This window comes from Hyaena hyaena, unplaced genomic scaffold, assembly GCF_003009895.1.
Source record: "Hyaena hyaena isolate Hyena2069 unplaced genomic scaffold, ASM300989v1 scaffold_6, whole genome shotgun sequence".
Taxonomy (NCBI): domain Eukaryota; kingdom Metazoa; phylum Chordata; class Mammalia; order Carnivora; family Hyaenidae; genus Hyaena; species Hyaena hyaena.
This window is the reverse complement of record NW_024080638.1, coordinates 4,936,699-4,964,497: the sequence shown is the minus strand read 5'-3', so window position 1 is coordinate 4,964,497 and position 27,799 is coordinate 4,936,699. Positions and strand designations below refer to the sequence as shown.

At 39.7% G+C, this 27,799-nt stretch overlaps 1 protein-coding gene across 1 annotated transcript in view; it reads left to right on the top strand.

Annotated features, from left to right (window-relative positions):
- SVEP1 (sushi, von Willebrand factor type A, EGF and pentraxin domain containing 1) overlaps positions 1-27,799 on the top strand; it is a 191,645-nt gene that overhangs the window by 94,342 nt on the left and 69,504 nt on the right. The window contains 14 exon segments of the mRNA XM_039239447.1: positions 1,589-1,753; positions 2,279-2,512; positions 4,351-4,512; positions 5,972-6,133; positions 10,898-11,059; positions 11,459-11,550; positions 12,646-12,742; positions 14,573-14,686; positions 15,712-15,825; positions 16,563-16,764; positions 20,240-20,397; positions 21,245-21,446; positions 23,275-23,450; positions 26,959-27,083. Of these exon segments, the coding sequence (XP_039095378.1) occupies positions 1,589-1,753; positions 2,279-2,512; positions 4,351-4,512; positions 5,972-6,133; positions 10,898-11,059; positions 11,459-11,550; positions 12,646-12,742; positions 14,573-14,686; positions 15,712-15,825; positions 16,563-16,764; positions 20,240-20,397; positions 21,245-21,446; positions 23,275-23,450; positions 26,959-27,083 (2,165 nt within the window).

Below are 27,799 nucleotides of genomic sequence, written 5' to 3'. Positions count from 1 at the left end.
AAAATTTTAAAACAGCCTAAAAGTCTGGAAACAGAAACGTGGTTAATTTTTAGTATAGACATAGAACGTTATGAAAATGTTTGACAGAGAAATGCCATAATATACCATTGATAAAATTTTAAAAATATTACTAAATAATATACACATAATATAATCTTTTATGTTTATTTCCATTCCAGTGTTACACATATCTGTGTATGCATAATTGTGTATGTGTGGGTTTATATATTCATAGAAGAAACTTTTGCCTAAAATGTTATAATAGTTATTTCTATGTAGTGAAATTATAGATAATTTAAACACTTTTTGTTCTTTACTCATCTGTTTTTCTATAATGGCTACATAATGCTTGTGGGAAAAATGTTTAAGTGAAAAACAGGATTATTTACAAAATTATTTATCCTAGGCAATTTTAATGGCCCAAAACATAAATTAAACAAAAAAATTTTTAAACAGCTTATTTTATTTAAAAATCTATTTTAAATTTTATTTAAAAATTTTATTTTTTTAACGTTTATTTATTTTGGAAAGACAGAGAGGGGCAGAGCACAAGCAGGGCAGGGGCAGAACGAGAGGGAGACACAGAATCCGAAGCAGGCTCCAGGCTCTGAGCTGTCAGCACAGAGCCCGATGTGGGGCTCAAACCCATGAACCGCGAGATCATGACCTGAGCCGAAGTCAGATGCTTAACTGACTGAGACACCCAGGTGCCCCTTTTTAAAATTTTTAAATAGCTTACTTAGGTGGACAGGCCTACATAAGTATAATTTGATATTTAAAGCAAATAACTAAGCAACAATGAAATCCTCAGACCAATATTAGTATCATTTACTGGGGTTTTTGAGTGAGTCAAATACTGAGCTAGATGGTTTATGTATATTGTCTCAGTTACCCCCAGATCTGAGGTAAGAGTAGTGATCTCAATTTTAAGTGGAGAAACTGAGGTTCAAAGAGATGAAAGTAACTTGATGAGGACTTTATACCTTCACATCATCCATCCAGAAGCCACCGTCTGAATCCATGCAGGTCATCTAAAGAATCTTGCATATCCATGTTATATCCTCCAGCGTGGTTACATCACATTTAACTTACATGCTCCTTCAGAAACTGACCCCATCTTAAAAATATGATGCAGATATCTTGAATAAACTTCACAAAAGGAAACTTGCTCATGTCCATTAAATTCATAAAGCTGATATTAAAATTTTTAAAAGAGAATGGAACAAACCCTGAAGGGAAATGGGAATTGATTAAAATTCTACACCCGCGTCCTATTTACCTCTAAAGCTAAGGTAATTAACTATTAACTCAAAGACAGAATGGCTTAAAGGCATAAGTAGCTCCGTTGAGACTTTTCTTTCTTCTTTTGGGTGTAATTCTTTGGTAATCTAAATTTAAAATGATGTGCCTAAAAATGATAAGATTATAGATGACAGCTATGAGCTTCTAGAAGAAACCCCCGTATGCAGTTCATTATGCACAATTTAAGAAACAATCAAGTGCGATTTGACTTGTGGCTTAACATTAAAATCTAAATGCTGATAAAGAGACAACTGTAGACTCTTGTTTCTCTGCCCCAACTGTCTAGGACCCGGTGGCTGGGGTGCAGCTAATAGGCTGGATTACTCTTACGATGATTTCTTAGACTCGGTGCAAGAAACACCCTCAGGCGCCAGCAAAGCCAGATCTTCACGAATGAAAAGAAGTGCCCCATTGTCTAACCACAAAATTAAGTTAATTTTCAACATCACAGGTAAGGATAGAGTGTCTGTCTGAAAAAACAATATTTTGGGAAAGTCCTGATTGGAAACCTATTTTGCAAGTTTTCCGTTTCTTATCCTTCCGAGGAAATAATCCTGGAACCGAAACTTAGGGAGATCGCAGTCACCTATGTTTTGTCAGTTTTTGCAGTTTGACATCACAGATGAATTTTATGATTCTCGCAGCAACCAGTATCCTTCTTTGTACTCATTTTGACATGACACACTAAGGCATGTTTTTAAAAAGCAAGAGTTTGCAGAAATTTAACGTGCCGTAAGGAAGAACTTCCTTAAAAAAATCTAGATCCAGCTTATGAGAGAAGGATTTAAACAAATTGCATTGTTCTTAATATGATTCATATACTAGTTGCTCAGTAAATAGTGGTTGAGTTTGAGTGTATTGTTTCTGGAAGAGTCTTAACGTGCCAGTTTTTCTTGGTAAAGAACGAACTACAAACGGTTTCCTGAAACACCACGTGTGCCGTGTTATGTTTTATTTCGTCTCGTTTTTATCTCAGCTAGTGTGCCATTACCCAGTGAAAGAAATGATACCCTTGAACTGGAAAATCAGCAACGACTCATTATGACTTTGGAAACCATTACAAATCGACTGAAAAGGATCCTTGATGTGGAGCCCATGTATTCCTTTCAGCTTGAAACTGAAATGCTTGTAGCCGACAGCAATTCATTAGAGACAGAAAAGGCTTTCCTTTTCTGCAGACCAGGCTCCGTGCTGAGAGGGCGGATGTGTGGTAAGACTTTTCCCTGCAGTACAAAATACCTGGCTCATAGTGCCTCAGCTGAGATGCACAGAGCTGCTTTGCAACCACATGGGGTACTGAAATGAAACATTTTGCTATTGTCGTGTGGTTGTTCTTACTACTCTTTTGTCTCAGGGTCTAAGTAACCACTATTGTTCAGGATGAGAGAACTATTTCAGGTACGGACTCAGCTCCTTAGAGTTCACGTCATTCAACAGCATCTCTAATAAGAGTGACTAACACTTTTGGATCACTTCTTTAGGCTGGCTGAGCGCCTCTCATGTGCAATTCGGTGTATCAACTCTGTGAAGTGCTGTTATTATGAAGCACATTTTATGGATGGCAGAACTGAAGCCAGAGAGGCTAGGCACTTACTCAGTAAGTCTTACCCATTAAGTAAGTGGCGTAGCTAAGATGCCCACCCAGGTAGCCAATGCCAAGTTTGCGTGGCGTACAGTCAGCCATTTTACATTGTACTGTGTTACAGTTCAGTGGTATTTAGTACATTCATGATGTCCGGCCATCACCGCTACCAAAATATTTTCATCACCTCCAAAGAAGACCGCACAACCATTAAACAGCCACTCCTCATTCTCTTTACCCCTAGCCCCTTACCTTCTAACCCAGACTGCCACAGTCTGGATCAATTCTGGCCTGTTTCCCAAATAAGCCGATAGTTTATAGGTCGTGGAAACCTCTCTAACCAGATTCTGTAGACTCAACTGGATGACATGACTTGAGTCGGGTGTTCATCTCTCTGTAGGCATGGGATCTTGCCTCCTGGACAGAAAACCTTTCTTACCAGTTTTCATTGCTTTTCCTAGAGCTCGGCTGGGTGATCAGTTCAGCTCAGCAAAAGCACATTCTGAGCTTGCTCTTGTTTCCTCCCTACCTTGTAAGTAAAAATTAGGTATCACCTTGACCAGTGTTCTGCATTTCTCAGTGTGGTCTTCAGACTGCCTGCAGCAGCATCACCTGAAGGGCTTATCAAAATGTCCTATCCAAGAACTTTGCAACACTTTGGGGGCAGAGCCTTGGAATCTGAAGTTTTAGTAAGTTCTCAGGTAATTCCAAGATACTTTAACATTAGAATCCTCTAGGTGCTGATTTCAAATATTCCCTCCATGCAAATACTAAGTTTGGAAGCAGCCGTTCAGTGGGTTTAACGTTCCACTGTGGCCTCAGAAATCCGGAGTCACTTCAAGCCTGCCAAGTAGTAGACCAGATCCCCAAGGAATAAAGGTCCTAAGATCGGCCTGTTTCCTTGGAACCCTTGAGTCTGACCATGCCTCGGACTCGCCTTCAGCAGACAGTAATCCCTGTCGGCAGAGACAGGGGCCTACTCCACTCATCTCTTTTACTCTCACAACCTTTGCCTGGTTTTGTTTCTAGAAATGAAGCTGTAATGGACAAGCAGTCAGTTTCATAAGGGGACCCATTCAGAGCAGCAGCTAAGGAACTGTTTTTCAGATCTTGAAGCCTCAAATTAACCTAAATGTGCATTGTGGTTTCCTTTTCTCCCGGCCGCCTCTTCTTCGTTAGCTCTGTGTTTCCTAGGATGATGGGGTTTAATCCACACTTTAAAGCCCCTGTCACGTGAGCCTGAAGCTTGGTCAGTAAGAAGGTGCATTTTCTTAAACAAAAAAGAATCTACTGTTGGTCTCTAGGGATACATTTCTGGAAGGTTTCTCTTGTGAGTAAACCTTTGACAGTAAGATTTAGTGCTTGGAAGCATGCTTAATTATTTTTGTGCCTTGGGAAAAAAGAGCTCGAATGTGTTCCATTTCTCTAGTTTACCGTAGTCAGTGTTTCCTGTTTGTTTTTTTCAGTCAATTGCCCTTTGGGAACCTATTACTCTCTGAAGCATTCTGTCTGTGAAAGCTGCTCCACGGGATCCTATCAAGATGAAGAAGGGCAGCTTGAGTGCAAGCTCTGTCCAGCTGGGACTTACACAGAATATCCTCACTCTAGAAGCAGTTCGGAATGCAAAGGTAGTGGCTCAGTGCACATTTTGACCAGAAGCCTGAATTTGACCTCCAGTCATTAAGTCTGAATGGCAGATAGGATGAAGTAAGAGCATTGCCACAAGCCATTTCATTAATGTATTTTTTTCTTTTATTTTTCAGCTATTATTTTAATGTTTCCCTTGCTTTTAAAAAAGTCTATTTTTCCCCCTTTGGAACATTTTATTGCTCTAAGTCCAACTCCACTGTCAATAAATACGAATCCACATTTATCAAATAGCTCAGATTTTTTTTTTATTGAATCTCACATTAATTGGTGCAAGGACTTCCATAACACCTATCAGTCATATTAGAATGATATTTGATACAATGAGATCAACTCTCCATTTACTTGGAAATTAATAACTATAGGTACAGATGCATGCATTCTTGCTACTAAAATAGCTCAGTATTTTCACAACAGTTTATTGTCATTCTCAGTAAACATTCCTGATGGGAACGTTCTCTTTCATGGTTAAAGTTATAATAAGTTACACCTAGAAGAAGGAATTTCAGACCTGCACCCCTCACTGTTGTTGTAAGTGCAGATGTGGTTGCCGAATGACAAATAGAAACGTAAGAGTTGTGCGAGGCGGTTAGAAGTGCTAAAAATGTTTCAGCAGGGCTGAAAATGAGCATCGTTTGAAGGACGAAGGCAGAAGGGAAGGATAGTGCACTTGGGGGCTGAGGATTCCGGCTCTATCACAAAACCGCTGCTATGAATCTCAGAAAGTTGCTGCATCTCTCCAGGGCTTATGCTAAGACTACTTTCACTCTCTACGCTGCCAGCCCTCAGCTGGGGTCCTTAGTAGGAGGGCAGAAGAGGGCCAGTTCTTAGAGAGACGAAGGTGCCAGTGTAGTTCGAAGGTTCTAGCCTCTGGAAATAGTGTACAAGCTGGGAACTTATAGAAGGATGGGTCCCCCTGTATACAACTTGTCCTCATAACAGTGCTTTTCTGAGATGAGATTTCTAACTTGACTCAAAAACCACTTATTGGCGGGTGCCTGGGTGGCTCAGTTGGTTAAGTGTCCAGCTTTAGCTCAGATCATGATCTCCCGGCTCCTGACTTCGAGCCCTGCATCGAGCTCTGTGCTGACAGCTCAGAGCCTGAAACCTTCTGATTCTCTGTCTCCCTCTCTCTCGCTGCCCCTCTCCTGCTCGCACTCTGTCTCTCTCTCAAAAATAAATAAACTTAAAAAAAAATTAAAACATTATTGGCACTTTCTAGGTGGCTATGCTAGGTAATAATGAACGAAACTAGAAATCAGTCTAAAACCTAGCAGTACAGAGAAGCATGGGGCAGTCTAAAATACAGTCTGTATGTAGTTCATTGTGTTCTTCATTGTGTTCTGAATAAATTAAAATGCAGAAAACCCTCTCCTACCAATTGCTAGTTTTATTAGCTTAATATCATTGTTCTTAACCGTATTACATTTTTCTCTTCAGCTCAGTGCAAACAAGGCACCTACTCATCAAATGGCCTTGAGACTTGTGAGTCGTGTCCACTGGGCAGCTACCAGCCAGCGTTTGGTTCCCGGAACTGCCTCTCATGTCCAGAAAATACTTCAACTGTGAAAAGAGGAGCCGTGGACATATCTGCTTGTGGAGGTAATCAAAGCCTAAGACACTGATATTTCTTCATGCCTGATATAGGTTCTATGCATGGGGGAGTGGAATGTTTTTGGCAAAACCATATGTCCACTATATGCAAAGAAAGTAGATAATTGTCTCTTCATGGAGAGCTTCCTTTCATTCAGCCAGTCAATACCTAAGTCTAATTTTTTTTTTTTTAGTGTTTATTTTTGAGAGAGAGAGAGCACAGGTAGGGGAGGGGCAGAGAGAGAGGGAGACATAGAATCCAAAGCAGGCTACAGGCTCTGAGCTATCAGCACAGAGCCTGATGCAGGGCTCTAACCCATGAACCGTGAGATCATGACCTGAGTCAAGGTCAGATGTTCAGCTGACTGAGCCACTCAGATGCCCTTTAAAAAAAAAAAAAAAAATTTAGTAGTCAATACTTAAGTCTAAACACCAGCAACACAAACAGTGTGCTAGTGCCTTTAGGATCCCAAAAAAAGTGCAAGACTTGGTCTCAGGATTCAGTGTTAATAAACATGTGGTTCATGACATGGTAGAAATACATCTCATCTAGGAACTTAGTTTCCTCCTTTATAAAGTGAAGTCTTGTCTTATGTTCCTTGAAACTCTAAAAAGACATTCTATGAATTATGATATTTCATTTCCTGTAGTTTGAAGATTTTTGTGAGCAGTTATCCACTCTGGTTGTACTTTGGAATCATCTGCATATTTACATCAACATTTAAAAAATACTGAAGGCTGATCTCCACTCCGATATTCTGATTTAACTTGTCTGGTATTCTTTTTAACACCCCTCCCCAGGTGATTCAAAAGTTACGGGGGGTGGGGTGTCTGGATGGCTCAGTCAGTTGAGCTTCTGACTTTGGCTCAGGACATGATCTCGTGTTCGTGGGTTTGAGCCCTGCATCAGGCTCTGTGCTGACAGCTCAGAGCCTGAGCCTGCTTTGGTTTTTTGATTCCCTCTCTCTCTGTCCTACCCCTGCTCGCGCTCTGTCCCTGACTTTTTTTTTTTTTTATTTCTTTCTAGGAGAGAGAGAGAGAGAGAGACAGCGTGAGCAGGGGAGGGTCAGAGAGAGAGGGAGATACAGACTCTGAAATAGGCTCCAGGCTCTGAGCTGGCAGTCAGCACAGAGCCCGACGCGGGGCTCGAACCCACGAACCGCGAGATCATGACCCAAGCGAAAGTTGGACGCTTAACCGACTAAGCCACCCAGGCGCCCCTGTCCCTGACTCTTAAAAAAATAAAATAAAACCTTAAATAATTTTTTTTTAAAGGAACAGGAAAAGTTGAGTGTGACTAATTTTGGATCTCAAATGTCAGCATGGAGGGCTTCCAAATGCAGATTTTAGGGCCCCACCCTTAGAGTTTTTAAGTCAGCAGGTCTGGTGTGGGGCCTGCAAGTTTACATTTTTATCTAGTTCATTAGTGATGCTCCTTCTACTTGGTCCAGGGACCATATGTTGAGAGCCACTCGTTTGGTTGGTTGGTTGGTTTTCTTTTTAGTTTATTTATTTATTTTGAGAGAGACACAGCATGAGCAGAAGAGAGGCAGAGAGGAGAATCCCAAGCAGGCTCCGCACTGCCAACACAAAGCCTGATGCAGGGCTCAAACTCATGAACCGTGAGATCATGACCTGAGCTGAAACCAAGAGTCAGTTGCTTAGCCAACTGAGCCACCCAGGTGCCATAAGCGCCACTGGTTTAAATAGAAATAAAAAGTTTAGAGTTCCAATTTTCAAATATTTCCAACATCCCTACCAAGTACAGTTTTCCAATACAGTATAACGACTAGAAGGTGCAAACAAAACTGAAAAGACGAGAACTTAAAATGGCCATTACACTAAGGCTAAGAGTCCTGCTGCCAGCAACTCCCAACCCCATGTACTTTGCAGAGTCCGTGAGACTTAGTTAAAATAAAAAGTCGTTGGCCTGCCTACATCACTGGGAACAAAATAAGCGTGCCAGTTGAAACATGACTTTTTAAAAATTTGTAGGAGCACCTGGATGGCTCAGTCAGTTAAGCATCTGACTTCAGGTCGGGTCATGATCTTGCAACTTGTGGGTTTGAGCCCTGTGTCGGGCTCTGTGCTGACAGCTCAGAGCCTGGAGCCTGTTTCAGATTCTGGATCTCCCTCTCTCTCTCTGCCCCTCCCCCACTCACATTCTGTCTTTCTCTCTCAAAAATAAATAAACATTAATTTTTTTTAATTTGTGTATCCTCTTCTTTGTCTGCACCCTTATTTAAAAACCTAAGGTCTACGGCCATCTGAAAATTAAAAAAAAAGACAACAACTGCTCCCTTATTAAATAATATACATTTGTATCCAATCAGAAACAAATTCCTGGAAAACAACTGTGTAGGACATTTTCCTTTGGCTCTGGGGAGGGGCGTGTCCAGCATTACATCTTGGGAGCCATAGTCCTCATAAGGCAGTGCTGCAGGGAGAAACCTGGGAAGCATACTGTGATCACAGGTTTCTGTGCACCGCGCTGGTTTAAGTTGTCTCCGTCTGCTGGGATCACAGTCGATAGACGTGTGTTAGATCTGAGGAACTGGGCAAGCAGGGTTCATCAACCCAGCATCTCACCGAAGAGAAGAGAGTTTGACTGGGAACTAATTGAAACTCACAAACCATGCCTGTTATGTCATACCAGCTTTGAGGATTCTTTTTTTTTTTTAAAGACAAATAAGGCTTCACATTATGGTTGAAATAGATCTACAAAAGATTTTTTTGGTCAATATACAAATGAATTTGGAAAGAAAGTCTGCAGTAAAAAAAATTCTCTCTCTTTTTCTCCCTCACTCCCTCCAACCACAAAAGTAACCAGGATCCTTATAGTGAAACAAATTCATATTTGATGATTTTTCCCTTTAGCTTCCCAAATAAGCCTTGAGGTCTGTCTAATACCAAATTATTGCAATAGCGCTTATAATTCCCAGAAGGTCTCTAATTAAACTTCTGGTAACTGCCATATTTTTCCTAATATTCCCAGCATGTTTTAACCACATTCTGATTACGATGAGTGTAAGGGAGCTAGCCAGAGCTGAACTCAACACTTCACTGTGGTGTTAAATAAATATCATTTTACTTTAAACTTACGTGTGTATGATTTCTAAAATAGTCTCATATATATTTGTCTTAGTTTTAAGCTTCTTCCTTCCTTCCTTATTTTTTTTCTTTCTGTAGTGATTTATTTTTATGTATATGTTTATGGGCTACCTAATTTTTACTAAAGTATTACTTTTTGCATCCTTTACCATGTTGCATTTAAAATTATTTTAAGTATATTACTATATTAAAGTAATATATATATATAATGCATTTCATCTTTATCACTACTTAGAATATTAAATATCCTTGGGTCTGTGGCTACAAACTCAAGAGTCTGAAATTTTTCATTTTTTAAAAATGACTCTGAAAGAGCATCTGAAAGGGCACCTGGGTGGCTCAGTCAGTTAAGCATCCAACTCTTGGAGTTTGGCTCAAAGCATGATCTCATGGTTCGTGGGTTCCAGCCCCATATTGCACTTTGTACCAGTAGCATGGAGCCTCACTCAGGCTCTCTCACACACAAAATAAATACATGAATTTTTAAAAATAAAGATTAAAAAATTAAAAAAAGATTTAAAAAGTAAAAGTGACTTTTATCAGGGTGCCTGGGTGGCTCAGGCGGTTAAGCGTCCAATTTTGGCTCAGGCCATGATCTCACAGTTTGTAGGTTCAAGCCCCGCATCAGGCTCTGTGCTGATGGCTCAGAGCCTGGAGCCTGCTTCAGATACGGTGTCTCCCTCTCTTTCTCTGACCCTTTCCCACTTGTTCTGTTCTTTCTCTCTCTCTCTCAATAATAAATAAACATAAACTTTTTTTTTTATAAATTACTTTTATCAGAAGAATAAGTCCTACAAATGATAGTTTTGGTGATGGTATTGTTTACATATGGTCCTACAGGAAGAGGAAAGATTATTGCTGAACTGGGATGGTATTTCTTACTCTGGCCCCATTGGATGCAGTTAAAAGGAAGCTTAAGAGCTTCTGACCTCTGAATTTGTTTTAGGAAAGCCATTTATTTCATTTTATCTTTTTTAATGTTTATTTATTTATTTTGAGAGAGAGAGTACATACGCGCATGAGCTCATGCACACACACACACACACACACACACACACACACGTGTAGAATGGTCAAGGAGAGGGAGAGAAAGAGAGAATCCCAAGCAGGCTCTGTGCTGCAAGACTCTGTGGCCTTGATCCCATGAACCATGAGATCAAGACCTGAGCTGACTAAGAGCCTGACTCTCAAGCTCAACCGACTGAGCCACCACAGGAAAGCCATTTAAAATGCAAAATTCACTTGGCCCCAGGGCTGTCTGTGTTATCCTTAACACCATCAGGGAGCAGACACAATGGATTACATTTTTCTGGTCATTTCAATGCACTCTTTTAAGTTCTATTTTAATATCACTTTTGGCATACTTAGATTTCTCCCTTGCGCGCGCGTGCGCGCGTTTTCGTTCTTGCTCTCTCTCTCGCTCTCCCCCCCCCCCCCAAATAGAAGAGGTTAAAAAGATTTTGTCCTATTTTTTTTTACTTAAGAGAAGGAGGGAAACAACAGAATGTTTACCTGGGTGATAAAATAGTACAAGTAGTAAATATGTGCAAGAGAATATGTTCACAATTCAGTAGCTTTCTTCCAACTAAAGGTTGATGTACTTCTTTTAAAAACAGAGTATGTTGCTTCCGACTCACAAATGCTTTGTTTTTACCTGTGCAGTACCTTGTCCAGTAGGAGAGTTCTCGCGTTCTGGGTTAACACCCTGTTACCCATGTCCTCGAGACTACTACCAACCCAATCCAGGAAAGTCCTTCTGCTTATCTTGTCCCTTTTATGGAACTACAGCCTCCTCTGGTGCCGGATCTATCACGGACTGCTCCAGTAAGAAGACACCCTTCATTTCTCACATAATCGCGCCTGTTGGACACTTGTGTTTGTCTCGTGGTAGCCGCAATTCTGAATATTACTATTTTCAGTGCATTTGGGTGTCGGGACTTGTTAAGCTGTCTTTTGGAGGGCCTTTTGAAGACAGTGACTCAAAGATTCTTATTTCAGGAACATAGAACTTGATAATTTCCACATTTCTCTAAGAGTCTAGGATTTAATGATGTATCCCATTTATCTGTATGGTCTCTCTTTTAGTAGAAAAGAAAATACATGTGACTTTACCCACTCTAAGGACCAGAATATTGACTATCATATGTAGATAGAGTCTACTTACTGGCAATATCTACCTCACACTAATTAGAAAATCTAATGTTTTCTTATTAATCTTACTAGGTTTTAGTTCAACTTTCTCAGCAGCAGAGGAAAGTGTAGTGCCCCGTACTTCTCCCGGACATATCAAAAAGAACTATGAAGTCAGCAGTCAGGCAAGTCCCTTTTATACTTCTAGAATCTGCTCCAGTGGAATAGAAGACACGTTGTCGTTATACATGCCACACACAGGGAAACTGCCAGATTTGAAACCTTAAGTAATCAAGTCTTATGAATATTATCAATGAATAATAGTATTTACTTGTGACTTCTAGTAAGAACTTGCATCAGAAGTTCTGTGTACCAGAAATTGGGAATTTTCCCCAGCAGTGCCTGACATAGAGAATGTGTAGATGTGGGGAGCCTCTAAAATCCCTAATAATTAACACTTACCACAAGAATAACCCATCATTTGAGTAAGGGGCATTTGGTTTGCCAAAGGCCTTTTCTGAAAGAGTTACTCAGCTTTCATGAAAATTATTTAAATTTTTTGTCAGAGAAAAAAAATTGTTTATTGGAATAAGGTATGAGTTTTTTTAAAAAAATTAAGACATAGAGCTCATGAACATAACTAGATTGCTTTCCTTTTTTTAAAAAAAAGATGCTATGACCAATTATTTTGGTAGATTTAGCTATTACTCTGAATAGACCTTGCCCATTGTCATGATATATTCTTTGGCTGTAAGTATTTTTAAGGAGGATAATAAAGTCGTATTTCTTATTTCAACTTTCTACAGTCTCGTCCAAATTTGTCAGAGCTTCATAAGTCACATTTGAAACTGAGCCCAGCAGACATAGAAATTTGTTTAAGAATGACCAGAGCAATGACTGTCAACCCTGGAGACATATTAGAATCCTCTGGCCAAATTTAAAAAAATAATGATGCACAGATCCCCAGTCCCCAGAGGTTCTGATTTAGCTGGTCTGGGTTGGAGCCCTATTCTTCACTTTTAAAACTCCTCAAATGTTTCCTAACATGCAGGCAGCATTTGGAAGCACTTACTATTACATCACTTAAGAATAATATATATCACATATGCCCAGTGTGGCAGGCACCAGCGTGATGAGGCAGCAGTGCGGCCAGCACTGAGTCAACTTACTCGGAAACAGGAACTGCCTAATACCACAAACATAAAACTTCCAAGTCAGGATTGCTTTGAAATGATTGGAATGTTTTGTCTCTGATAGATTTCTTTTTTGCCACCCGGTAGGTTTTCCATGAATGTTTCTTAAACCCTTGCCACAATAGTGGAACCTGCCAGCAGCTGGGCCGCGGTTATACTTGTCTCTGTCCATCTGGATATACAGGTAACATAGAGGATGCAAATTTTAATATGCGTTTCAGGTGAAATCGTTGTGACTTGCATGTCAAACTTTAGGGCATGTGAGATACATTAGACTGTATCAATGCACAAAAATTTGATTGAGCTTGATAAACCAAGGTGAAAAAAGTGTGTATCTTACAAATGATGGCCGCCTTTGCACATTTTAGAGGAAAAATTAAAAAATCACCTTCTTTATGAGAAAGCTACATCATAACTCACAATTTAAATAGGAATACAGTTTCAGAGGCCATGGCCAAGGCTCCATTCTACCACAAATTAAATGTATGATAGTCAATGTAGGACAATTTGTCCAGCATAAACATTTTTAAACAAACTCCAGTTTCTCTCATTGGCTTCACACTAGTGGAAGTTTTTGTGACTAGCTATGATTTATTGCTTTGTTTCTATATTTCTGGAAGCTGTGCCTGGAGAAACAATATGGCTTTGAAATTGATTATTGCAGAAATCATGTAAGAATTGTGTTTTCTTGCAGTTTGAGTCACATTCTAGTTCAGTTTTTGAGAGGGAAATGAACTATATCTTAAAATTGTAATTTATCTAAATAAGTTGCTGTTTTCTCCTAGAAATGTAGTTTTTGTATTTTCCCCCTCTTTGGGGCAACCTACATAAAATATCTTTTCAATGAGAAAAATGGTGTTGAAATAAAATAATTCACCACAAAATGAACAAAAGGAATGTTGGAAAATAATGTAGCCCAGGGCCATCAGGAATATGGGCATTTCACTTATTTCAACTTGTGTGTGTGTGTGTGTGTGTGTCTGTGCATGTGTGTGTTTCAATTTTGACAAAAATGTTATCCCAACATTCCATAAGAAATAATGGAGGCATGCCTGGGTGGCTCAGTCGGTTAAGCGTCCGACTTCGGTTCAGGTCATTATCTCGCGGTTCGTGGGTTCAAGCCCCACGTTGGGTTCTGTGCTGGCAGCTCAGAGCCTGGAGCCTGTTTCAGATTCCGTGTCTCTCTCTCTCTCTGCCCCTCCCCCACTTATGCTCTATCTCTCTCTGTCTCAAAAATAAATAAACTATATTAAAAAAAAGAAATAATGGATCTTGTCCTAGAATTTTATAAGCAAGTGGCATAATATAGAACAGTGGTTCTCAAATTTTAATGAATCATTAATCATCAGAATCATTTGGAGAGCTTCTTAAAATACAGAGTGCTGGACCCTAACCCAGAATTTCTGATTCAGCAGGTCTAGGGCACTTTTGATCATTTGCATTTTTATCACATTCATAGGTAATTGCTTATGCTATTGGTCCAGGGGCCATTTTGAGATCCACTAGTTTAAAGGAAGAACATGGGTTTCTGGCAGAGCTAGCCTAGCAAAAGCTTGTGTGCACCCTGTGGGACGATGTATCTTCACTCTAGGACACCTGGCATAGGAGCTGAGATCTGCCAAGACTCGGCCTCACCCCCTCTGCTCAGCCAACTGGCCTTAATAGAAAGTATAAGGGACTCTATACTTTTCACTTTGGAGTTAAGCTCATTTCTGGCTCCATTTTATGCTCCCAGGTCTTCCCCCTCACTCTCCCCACTACCAACTTCTAAGTTGGGATTTTCTGCTATCTTTTACGTATTTTCATGAGGATATCTCAAATCTCTCTAGAAAGAGGTAGTACTTTCTTTAAATACTTAACTAGATGGTAGCACTTAAGGAATATTGCCCTTTCCTTCATCACCACCACTCCCTATAAATTCAAATTATCGAGAGAATTATCTTTAATTAATCATGGTTCTGTTTCTGTTAATCCTTCTCTTTGATTGTCCTTCAGTGTTCGGTTTCCATTTTAGGCTTAAAGTGTGAAATAGACATTGATGAATGCAGCTCACTGCCATGTCTCAACAATGGAATTTGTAAAGACCTAGTTGGGCAGTTCATTTGTGAATGCCCATCTGGTTACACAGGTAAGAGGAAAGTTTGTTGTCTTTATAGTATAGACTTTAGAATAATTGAAATTTCACTGCTGGAAATCAAAAGCACAAATAGTGGCTTACACCTGCTTGAATGGCTATTATCAAAAGACTGGAGGTAACAGTGTTGGCGAGGACATGGAGAATAGGGAGCCCTTCTTGGTAGGAATGTAAGCTGGTGCAGCCACTAATGGAAGAGTATGGAGGTTCCTCAAAAGCTTAAAAATAGAACTACTGTATGATTCGGCAATTCCACTACTGGGTATCTATCCAAAGGAAATGAAATCACTCTCTGAAAGATTTGTTCATTGTAGCATTGTTCACAATAGCAAAGATATGGAAGCAAGCTTAAATGTACTTCAAGGGATGAATGGGTAAAGAAAATGTGATCGATTTCTATGTAATAGAATGTTACTCAACCATGAAAAGAAGGAAATCCTGCCATTTGCAACAACATGGATAAAAATGGAAGGCATATGCTAAATGAGATAAGTTGGACTGAGAAAGACATACTGCATGATTTCACTTATACATGGAATCTAAAAAAGCCAAACTCACAGAAATGGAGTGTCGAATGGTAGTGGCCAGGCACTAGGTATGGGGTTATTATATATGTTATTTAAAGGTACAAACCTGCAACTAGAGAAACAAGTCATATTTAAGGACTCGAGGAATAAATTCAATAAAGAGGTGAAGAACTACCAAATAATATAAAAATTTTAAAGCAGACCACTCTTCTCATCCTAACTAAAAATAAGTAAACTAGATATTCATGTCATCATTTTCCATCCTATGCTGAAAATGTCAGATTTTTTTACTAGAAATATTTTGCAATAAGTAGAATGGAACAAAATATTTTAATTGCAATGTATTTGGCCAAGAGCAATAATTTTTCACAACTTTATTAGCCACAATTTCTGATTGTTCTGCTCTTACACCTGAATAGCTTGCTTGAAAGCTGTTAGTCTTAAATTCCTTTCAGGTTTTCTCTAGGTAAAATATTCTATTATTCTCTGCAGGTCAACTATGTGAAGAAAACATAAATGAGTGTAACTCTAGTCCTTGCCTAAATAAAGGAACCTGCATTGATGGCTTGGATGGCTATCACTGCACCTGTGTGAAAGGATACACAGGTAAGATGTTTCCATTTTTCCTTCATTGTCTCAAAGTCCTGTAAAGCACCACAAGTTACTGCATTTTTTAGCATTCTGTTATGTTAACATTAATTTTCTGGTTTTGTACCTGTGCCGTTATTATCTAAGAGAAAGTCTGTTAAGGAAATTCACACTGAAGTATTTCAGGGTAAAAAAAGGCATTAAAGGTGCAATTTACTCTCAAGCGGTTTAGGAAAAGTGTGGACATGTATATTTAAAGGGAGACAGAGAGAAAGAGAAGACCAGAGTTTATATGCTAAGATAAACATTCAAGAAGGAGCTGGAAATAAATTGTATGAGATCGTACTGCAAATTGATGCTAAATACAATGATATAGTGCATATAACTTATAAAGAGAAAAATCCAGAAAAATGACCAGTGAAAGAAAAGAGCAAGGTCAAAGAAACAGAGGAAAATTTTGAACTAAATTTGCAAGTTTTATCTTTTAACATTATCTAAATTAGATGTCCATCACTAACGGTAGTTTCAGAAAGTCCTTAGATAAAAAGAGAAGATTACAAAAAAAAAAAAAAAAAAGGAATCCTAAAATGACTTACAAAAGCCAAAGCTCACTCAGGAGTGGATCTCAAAGCCATTAGTTCTGCAGCTTCCCTTCCAGTCCTTCAGGCGCAGCGTCCACCACAAAGTCCTCACTTTGATCATAGTTTCGAGGAGGTTAACATTTGGGCTCTTTCCTCGCCCTCTTCCGTCCCCAGGCCTGCACTGTGAAACAGAAGTCAATGAATGCCAGCCAAGCCCATGCTTAAATAATGCAGTCTGTGAAGATCAGGTCGGGGGGTTCTTGTGCAAATGCCCCCCTGGATTTTTGGGTAGCCGATGTGAGAAAAACACGGATGAGTGTGTCAGTCAACCGTGCAAAAATGGAGCTACCTGTAAAGATGGTGCCAATAGCTTCAGGTAAAGCCCGAAGTCTGTTTCTTTGCACTATTTTCATTTTCTTAACCATTCAGCAATTCTGCAGCTTTTATAGAGTATATTACGTCGAGTCCCGAGTCAGCCATTCCCTAATTCTAGCCCAAGAATGAACTGCAGTACGCTCTCCCCACCACCTGAGGTTTGATTCACTAAGTCTGGGGTAGAGTCTCTAATGTTATAATAGGCAACCTGTGTGTTTTAAGTTCCCCAGTGATTCTGAGCACAGGCAGATTTGGAAACCACTGCTCTGTACTTGGGAGGTCATGAAAGATGAAAGCAAACACAAGAACACAGAAGCAAATACCCAAAGCACTGGACAAACCTCATTTTCAAACATCTTATATTTTAGCTGGAGTTTTTACACCAGCTAAAGTCAAAAGGAATTGTGAAATCATGCTGTCACGGGGCCAGTCGACAGTCTCTGTCTGTGGTTTTCAAACATTTCTTTTAGTTTAGCAACCCTTGGTTCATAAGAAATCTAATATGAATGTAAACAAGTAAAAAAAAAAAAAAACAAAACCAAACTTCTGTGGTTGGAAACAGTAGTCTTTGTGGAGGAGAAACACTTTGTCTCCCCAAGGTGGAGTTTTTTGGGGTGCCAGTGGAGTATCATTTGAAAACCAACACTCCTGCATCGCCATCGTGTCTGCCGTATTTCATCCCATTACCCATGCAGGCTCTGTGGCTTCTGTAGTACAAGCACAAAAAACAGAACTCATCTTGCTTACAGAATCTTAGGAAACTTTATTGTCCTCAATGTGCCACTGTCTTTGTAAGTTTATTTTAAAAGAAAGAGAGAGACAGAAAAAAAACCAGTCTACCCCAATTCCAGCATTTCCCAGTCCTCTTCTGGTTCAGCGCCCTTTGTTACTGTCCCCCAACAAAATAGCAAGGGCACCATCCAGGAGGAATAAGAAGCCAAATCTGGCAGTGAGACTTTCACTTTTTTTTTTAATAGTTTATTGTCAAGTTGGTTTCCATATAACACCCAGTGCTCATCCCCACACTTGTGGGGATGAGACTTTCACTCTTGATGTGGAAATGAAGTCTTATCAGCATAGCTTCATCTTTTCATAGGCTATTTACATCTTCTGGCATATAGTGCCTACCCATAGGATTGAGAGATTTCCATATAAACACAGGAGTTCTAAGTTCTTCCCAGGGTCAAAAACAATTGCTGATTACCAAATCTGTCTAAATCCTAACTAGAAGAAAGGTGAAGGTAAAGTCTTCTAATTCCAAGGTCATGTTAGTTGTCACCAAAGTGAACCTGTTTCACAGACAAGGATATTGGACCACTGTAATGATGTCAACCATGGGCAGATAAAGATGAGTGACATTCTAGCCAAAATAGATTTGTCACCAAATAGAGAGAACTCAGTAAAGATCCCCCCCCACCACCACCACACTTCCAACTGACATTTTCTCTTCAACGCTCAAACACCATTTATTCATAGAGGTCCCCGTGGAAACATGCTACTAACAATGCTATCATGTATTAAACTGTTCCTTTCTAATTAAATATTTCAGACACACAGAAGGTTACCAAGAACAATAAAAGTTACACTCTCATCACAGTAATTATCAAGCCATAGCACTTTGTCATATTTGATTCACATCTTTTGGGTTTTTTTTAATGTTTGTGTATTTATTTAGGGAGAGCATTTGTGAGCAGGGGAGAGGCAGAAAGAGGGAGAGGGAGAATCCCAAGCAGGCTCCACACTGTCAGCACAGAGCCCGACTCAGGGCTTAGTCTCACAGACTGTGAGATCATGACCTGAGCTGAAATGAACAGTTGGATGCCTAACTGACTGAGCCACCGAGGCGCCCCCACATCTTTTGTTTTAAAGAAATACCTTCTAAAGATAGTTTTGGAGTCCCTTCAACACATACACACAGACACACAGACACCCTCACACAGAGATACACACACACACACACACACACATACACACACACACACACACACACACACACACTCTTTCCTCAAAAGTAACAACTTTTCTGAAGTTGGTGAATCTCTTTCTCATTCAGATCTCATTTTTTACCACATAAATAGTATATAGTATACTTTTATATATTTCGTGATTGATATTATACTATATATATCCTTTTGCAATTTAGGTTTTGTTTTTCTCAACGTTATGTGTTGTCAAGGTTGATACATTTGGCTCTAGTTTATTTATTTTAACTGCTGATTAGTATTCCAGTGAATGATTATACTGTGGTTTATTTTCCCATTATCCTCTTCATAAATATTTAAAATAATGCTACTACTAGCCATTGAATACATGTGTCCTTGTGCCCTTGTGTAATAATTTCCTGGAGCACGTAAGTAGAAATGGACATAAAGGCTGTGGGAATGCCAACTGTCAACTTCCCCTGACAATGCCAAATGGTATTTCTACTCACTATATGAGATTCTCCATTTCATGACACCTATATCAGCATTTGACATTTGATCAAATATATTTTCCACTCTGACATGTTTAAATGATTTTTTGCATACCACAGAGACTGTGTGGTATGCTGATTAAGAGCAAGGCCCTAGACTGGGTTTAAAATAATACTTCAGGGACTCCTGGGTGGCTCAGTTGGTTAAGCGTCCAACTTTGGCTCAGGTCATGATCTCACAGCTTGTGGGTTCTAGCCCCACATAAGACTCTTTGCTGACAGCTCAGAGCCTGCAGCCTGCTTCAGATTCTGTGTCTCCCTTTCTCTGCCTCTCCCCCACTCACACTCTGTCTCCCTCTCTCTCTCTCAAAATAAATAAATAGATAAACAAATAAACAAACAAAAAAATTGTTTTAATTAATTAAATAAATGTATTGATAGATAAATACACACATACATAAATAAATAAAATGATACTCCATTGTTTAGTAACAAGGGGACTTAGACAGATCAACCTCTCTGAGCCAGTTTACTTGTCTGTAAAATGGGAATGATAGTAATGCTATGCCATTAAACCAGTAAAGATTGGTTTAATGTATAAAAGGCTTTAGAATGGTATGTGAACCTTATATTTTTTCCTAGCCCTTCTATGGGGAGAGAGCTCCCAGTGTGTACATAGTACTTCAGCTGCACCAGAACTACTTCTTACACTATTTTTGCTACTATAACACTTCAACTATATTATCTTAATAAGGTAATTAAATGAACAAAAAAAGGGTAACTAACAGTTAAAGCATTGTTTATGCAGAAAATGTTTCAGCATTTCAGAGTATTTTATTCAGTTTATTTAAATGAAAAACAAACAAAAAACCCCCAATCTACCCATTTCTGCCATCCCACATGCACCCTGGCAACCACCAGTCTGTTTTCTGCATCTAGGAGTTCAGTCTGTTCTCTGCATCTAGGAGTTTCAGTTTTCAAAGGCTTTTGAGACAATATTGTCATAAATGGGAGACTTCCTCTGATGCCTTTCTATGTGTTAGTAACATTTTGTTTCTTTCAGGTGCCAATGTGCAGCAGGCTTCACGGGGCCATTTTGTGAATTAAACATCAATGAGTGCCATTCTAACCCATGTCAAAATCAGGCCACCTGCATCGATGAATTAAACTCTTACAGTTGTAAATGTCTGCCCGGATTTTCAGGCAGCAGGTGTGAAATAGGTATATGCAAACTCAGTGTTATTCATAACAGCACTAAAAATATTGATATGATAACAGTGTCAATTTTTACCTGTTCCAAGCACTGTCTACATACCAAAATCTATACTAAGCATTTTGTATTTACTTAATCTTCATAGCCATCCAGCAAACAAGGTAATATTATCCCCATAGCAAAAGTGAGGAAATTGAAGCTGAATGGGGAAATAGAGAAAATAGAATGCAGTAGAGCTTTTCACATTCTACATGTTTAGAAGGGACACTTGATTTAGGAGGACTTGATTTTGGAATCCATGGACACTACTGAGAATCCATGCCAAGCAGCTTTCTCGGGACACTGGAGTCTTTTAACTGTAGGACTTTTGTTTTCTTGAGTATGGTATGCAGGATTGGGGCAGAGCGGAATTGCTCATGAACTAGGGAAGAGCTAGGGGCCTGAGTAGAGGTGGAATATGGCCCTTGCAATCAGCCCTCCCCCTCTCCTACAGCATCAATTACCCTGCTCTGCGGGATCCTGCTCACCCCCTCAGTTACAGACATCCCTTAGTGTCTCCCATCTTTACTAATGTTTCAGTTCCACCTCTCCTTCCAGCAATTCCCTATTTCTCTGCTTCTTGACACTACTGAGTGCTCTCCCTATCTTAGATACCCTCTGATTATTTCATTTAAAAGAATGTGTTCTATATTTTATAAATAATATATATTTATTGTTGAAACTGCTCCCCAGATCCTCATATTTACTGAAACGGGCTGCTCTGACAATAGTACTGCATATCTGTTGCTCACCTTAGACTGTTGAAAAAATGCCTGCCAAGTGCCATGGGCCACACACATTTCTTATTTGTTGCAGACCAGTCTTCAGGTTTTAACCTGGATTTTGAAGTTTCGGGTATCTATGGTTATGCCATGCTAGATGGTGTGCTTCCATCTCTCCATGCTGTGACCTGTGCATTCTGGATGAAATCCTCTGACACCACTAACTATGGGACGCCAATCTCCTATGCAGTTGAGAATGGCAGTGACAATACCTTCCTCCTGACTGATTATAACGGGTAAGCAAAAATGTCAGGAAAGCCATACTCTGGATCTTATCCTGGCACCAGGTTAGAACTGACATTGGGGATGGGAGACAGAGGAGCAAGGGGACCAGGTGCCCCAGAAGGACAGCAGAGTAACAATAATCAAATAGAGCATCTGGGCAATTTCTGTAAGAAACTTTCAGTGATAATACCTTATGCATGTATTATGTTTTGCTATTTGCTAAGTATCACTTCATTTGATCCTCATAGTGACCTGACAAACTCATTTTATAGGAAGCAAAACAAAGTTTCGGAGAGACTAAATGATTTGCCCAAAATCTTACACCTTGGGAGTGGAAGAGCTAAGTCTCGGACCCTGACTCTAAAGACTGACATTCTTTCTTTCATATATCAAAGCCTCTATGGGTTAATGGATTTTAGTGACATTACTAACCCATGTGAGACACATGTATTGAATATGAATCCACCTACAAGTTCAGGTGTATAAAATGATATTTCTTTCTTTTGGTTTGTATTAATTAATTCCAACTGTAGGGCCCCACCTCTCTGGGCTGTCGGAAAGGCCAACCTCAGCTGTTACTCTGCCTTTCTTTTTCTACTGAGCACTTTTCCTACCTTAGATTCTCACAGATTGTCAAAACCCCACAGAGCTCTGCTAAAGAGCCACAGACTTGGCCAGGACTTCCAGCATCAGCATTCTGTCCACACGGCTTTCCACTGGGCTGTGAGCTGCCCCAGCTTCTGTGACCCCTTCAGAATCACACCTCCTTGCCGTGTGGACTCCTTACCTTCAATCTAGACAAGAGTCTGTGGTGGCCTTTTTCTCTCTGATCTGCCCAAATTTCTGTCCTATTGCTACTGAGCAGGTTGCTGGCCCCACAGAAAGCTCCCTTCCCTCTCCTCAGTCTGTGGGACTCTCACTATTCTGGGGGAAATCTCCCTGTCCTCAAACCCTATTCTTCTTAGTGGACCTGAACTTTCAGAAACAAAATCCAAGGTATTTGCAAAAAAAAAAAAAAAAAAAAAAATCTCTCCTAAGGCAAAATACATAAAAAGAGAGAATGTTACCCCCTTGAAGAGCAGAAGGAAAATGGGAAAACACAAAGGGGAAAAATTAATATTATAAAGATTCCATTTTTTCCATAAACATCTTTGAATAGGGACTAAGAAGATGCAGAAAGAGGTATTTAGTGAATTCTCATCTTCTTTATCAGTTTTCCCTATTTTTTTTCTTTTTCTCCAATTGCTTTTGAAGATAGTTCACTTCAAACTGCTTATTATCTTTGGCATTCCCCAAAGTGACATGGTTGTGGGAACCCTCTTGTAGTTGGTCATCTTTGTTTAGTTCCAGTTATGCTTTCCATTGGGCCGACCTACTTTGTCTGCCCTGTGACAGCTTCGGCAACCCAGGGACAGAACTGCCTTTCTGCAAGACATCTGAAGGTTGTTCCTAGTCTTAGAAACATCCATTCAGAAGGAAGAAAACCAGTCTGATGTTTGTACAACTCTCATTCATTCTATTCTCGATTCACTCTCTTCAGTATAGAGAGCTGGTGAATTGTCTCATGTTGGATCAGTTGCTTGCATCATCCTAAGACTTCTTCCTACCCCTTCATGTTTAAGAAGCGTAAATTAATTTTAAGTGAACCACAATGAAATGTAATTTATAAACCAAATCTGCCTCAATGAAATATGACCAAATGGAGGAGAAGAAGTAATGTTTTCGCTGGAAGTGCTTTGCGTACAAAAAAAAACAAAAAGAAGAAAAAATAGTAACTTGCCTTATAGATGAGATTACAACGTATGACTGATGACTGTATTGCCTGGAATCTTTTCACAGCTGGGTTCTTTATGTGAATGGCAAGGAAAAGATAACAGACTGTCCCTCCGTGAACGATGGCAGTTGGCATCACATTGCAATCACTTGGACAAGTGCCAATGGAGCCTGGAAAGTCTATATCGATGGGAAATTATCTGACGGTGGTGTGGGCCTGTCTGTTGGTTCAGCCATACCTGGTATGTCTTAGCTAAAGGAACGTAACTCTGTTAAACACCAGTTGGACTGGACACGCAGTTTGCTGGCCGCGTTGTCCTTGGTCCTACACAAAGGTCAACCATTATCTCTCGATTTCTACTCCCTGATGATCCAGACTGTGAATTATTACAAGTTTTTCCTAGGTGAGCTGTGTGACTCTCTGTGTAAAAAATACATTTGGGAACTTAGAGTAAGACTAGTAAGAGCCATGTGCGCTAACAGTGGGTGGCTACTAAACCGTCTTCCAAGGAGGAGAGGAATTCCTGGTGCGTTCCGTTTGCTTGTTTAGTTTTGTGATCATATACGTAGGATAGAAATATATCCAGTATATAAGCTGGAGCACTGCTAATGGGATCTCTCTTTTGTGCCATTTCTTCAAACCGAACTGAAACTCATTTCTAAAAATACTTCTTAAAAGGTATTCAGAGAGTTTCTGTTTGAAGGAATGCAAAAGTACTAAGTGATGTGGGGTTCTCGGTATTGTACAGGGCAATACGCTTGCTCTATCTGGATCCTTCTGTGACATATATCATATGAAGAGGAAAGGTTGGAGGTTTCCTGTAGTAAATAAGGAAACATTAAAAATGTTTCAACAGGAAGTGGTTTTATTGTCCAGTGAAGTAGGGTGGTTTTCCTTTTTTGTGTTTAAGTATCCTTATGTTCAACGATCTCTTCTCTGGATAGTGGGATTGCAGGTGACTTGTAATTTATTTTTTATTCTCTTCTGATATTTCATAATGAATATATCTTTCCTTTATGGTAAAAAAAAAAGCATTTCTATATTTAAAAAAATAAACCCAATAGAAGAGAGAAAGTAGGTTAAAGGGACAAGAAAATAAAACATGGAAACTGTAATAGTAGCCACCCAAGGAGATGGTTGTCTGACCACAGCAGTAAGAATAAATTGGAGTCCATAAATATTGCAGAGGTCCCACTGACAGTGCTTAGTGAATAGATGGCTTACGTCTGGGTGACTAGGTCTATTGAAGAGTCTCTCACCTGAGAAAACAATTCTAGGAAGAAGGATGATTATCAGAGCAGAAGTTAGGAGTGAGGGAAGATTTTATATCCAAGTGTAGACATATTGGGTTTGAATTCTAATCACAGGAATATATGCAGCTAAAAACATAGGTTGTTACCATTTTATATCAATTGACAAAGTTGTTTTTTGTGATAGGATGTGATTGGCAAGGATTCAGCATGGCATACACTTTTAGAGATTGCTAGTGTGAAAATTGATACAGAGCCCTTCTGAGGAGCAATGTAGAACCTTTCATCAACCTTAGAGAAACCCTTTGCAAGCCACCAACATTTCAACTGCCAGGAATCAGATTAAAGGCAATAATCAATGATCTGAATAAATGCTTATGTATCAATATATTTATCTCAGTGATACTTTAGTACTGAACTTGGAAACAACTCCAGTATCCAATAAGAAATGGTTAATTAATCAATTAATTGAGCAAATTATGAATTGTCATACATTCATATATAAAATAGCTATTAAAACTCATGAAATGAGAGCATTTCAAGAAGTATAAAATAAGATTCTTTTTTATCTCAGTCGGTTGAGCATCCAGCTCTTGATTTTGGCTCAGGTCATGATCTCATGGTTTGTGAGTTCAAGCCCTGCATCGTCCTCTGTGCTGACAGATCGGAGCCTGCTTGGGATGCTCTCTCTCTGCCCCTTCCCCACTCACTCACTCACTCTCTCAAAATAAAACAATATACATTTATAAATAAATTATATTAATTAATTAAAAAGAAGAAAAGCAAGATTTGAACATCATATATAGTATGATTCTTAGTTGTATGCATTACAATCTCTCTCTCACACACATACAAATATACTAAAAAAATAATAAAAATAAATCCTAGAAGTAAATACACAAAACTGTTAAATTATTTTTTCTAGGTTGGAGGAATTCCTTATGCTTTATTTTTCCGCATTTCCTTTTGTGCATGTATTGATTTTTAATGATTATGTTTATAAGAAAAGAATATTGTTTGGGCAGTCATGAAAGGGGGTTCTGCACATACCAGTTGGCAGGTGAGTGAGATCAGATGGGGAGATTGTTGAAGGAAGGAGCAAGGAGGCCAGGAGTGGAAACCTGGGTGCATCAGGACCTTAAGAGTCAGGCAGAGAAGAGAGATGGAATGAGCAGAAAGATTCAGGGAGAACCAGGAAAGGGTGCCTTCTTGGGAACAAAGTGGAATCAGCCCAGCTCCTGGCAGGAAGGGTGGCACATGCGAGGAGGGTAACTGATGAGAATTTAAGGAAGGGACTATTTTCTTTTTCTTTTTTCTTTTTTAATGTTTTATTTATTTCTAGGAGAGAGAGAGACAGCGTGAGCAGGGGAGGGTCAGAGAGAGAGGGAGTGACAGACTGAAACAGGCTCCAGGCTCTGAGCTGGCAGTCAGCACAGAGCCCGACGCGGGGCTCGAACCCACGAACCGCGAGATCATGACCTAAGCGAAAGTCGGACGCTCAACCGACTAAGCCACCCAGGCGCCCCAGGAAGGGACTATTTTCAAAGGCATGGGCTGGATTAAGAGAAGCAAAATATGACAGTAAAACACCCATGACTAGCAACAGTGGTATGGCACAGGAAGTAAACCGGAAGTGGCAAGGTGTGGGAGTTGTTGCCAGAACTTAAGCAAACCTGTAGCGCGGGAGAGAAATCACCCCGCGGAAGCCATGACGTTCGATAGAGGAAAACAGCCTCCTCCAGCCTTTTGCCTGGAAGGAAGGTATCCGGGAAAACTAAGCTTCTCTCTCATCCCACTTTCTTACCTGGGCTGGTCCTTCCACTGGCCAAGTATAAACAGAAGCCAGAGGAACAAGGCAGCCAGGTGGTGCCATCATAGGTGTCAACCTTTGGGGGCACAAAGCAGAGATGAGAAGGACAGCAGGTGTTTCTGGAGGAGCAAACACAGACCATCCGGTATACCTAGGAAGGACAGTTCAATAGAATGAAATGTTCAACCGGAACAGATGATGCAGTGAAATCAGCAAAGATGAATATTAAAGACTTTCCATTGAGTTTGGCGACCTAATTAGGTCGCCCTGGCAAATGTAGAAGTTACCTTGGAATTGGTGATAGAAATGTAAGCACTGTAGGCTTAAGAAGAAAACAAAGAGCAGCTACTGGAAGTCTGTCACGGAGAGTAATTTCCCAGAAGACAGGAGGCAAAATAGGACGTATTGTTAACACAAAATATTACATGCATATTATGTATATGTGTGGTTTTTAATAGTTAAATATTTGTAAATCTAATATTTTAAACCTTCTCTGACTATGTTTTAAGTTGTTTTATATAAAATACTGAATCTTTTCCTTTTTGGCAAAACACGCAGTAACCGTAGGTAATTTGGCTTTTCAGTAATTTTCCCTGATGTATTTATATTGGCAGTGCTTTCATTAATTTAGCATTTTAAGACTAACAGACAATAAGGTCAGTTTTCCTCTCTATTTCTCTCTTCTTTAGGTGGTGGTGCATTAGTTCTTGGGCAAGAGCAAGACAAAAAAGGAGAGGGATTCAACCCAGCTGAGTCTTTTGTGGGCTCCCTAAGCCAGCTGAACCTCTGGGACTATGTCCTGTCTCCACAGCAGGTCAATTCCATTTTCAGTGTATGACAGTAATGAGATGCAAAGGTACAAACCTAGTAAAAATGTGAACAGACTAATGATGCCATATCTTATTGCAACCTCGGGGTTTTCAAACTTGACCGCCAATATAATTTGATGCTATGGTCATAGACTAAGCCAGGCACAGATTATCTTTAGTGGCTTCCAATGAATCCCCTTTTCAGTTTATCAGTGATGCTTCTAAGTTTTACTAGACATGATTACTTTATGATGCCTTTTAATTTCAGGGTTGTAGGGACACTCCCTGGTGGTCTAGTGGTCAGGATTTGGTGCTCTCAGAATTGTAGAGAATACTGCTTCAAATCCCTCTGTCTAAAGATGCAGAAATTGAGGGCTGGCACAAGATCATGCATAGAGATTAACAGAAGAGCTAGTGGTTAAAGGCAGGCTGGAGTCCCAAAGCATGGATTTGAATCCCAGCTCTATCACAGACTTGTAGTGACGAGTTTGAACATGTTACCCCATCTCTCTCAGCTTCAGTTTTCCATATCCATGAAAGATGAACAAGCAAGCTTCGGTTTCCTTATCTGTGAGAGATGAGCAAATAGGATCGTACATAGTAGAGTTTCAACAGGATCAACCCAACACGGCGTGTACAGTCATGTTCTTGTTTGACACATAATAAGGGCTTCCTAAATGTCTGCCCTTATTATTACAGTGGCAGAGCTTGCCTAGACTTC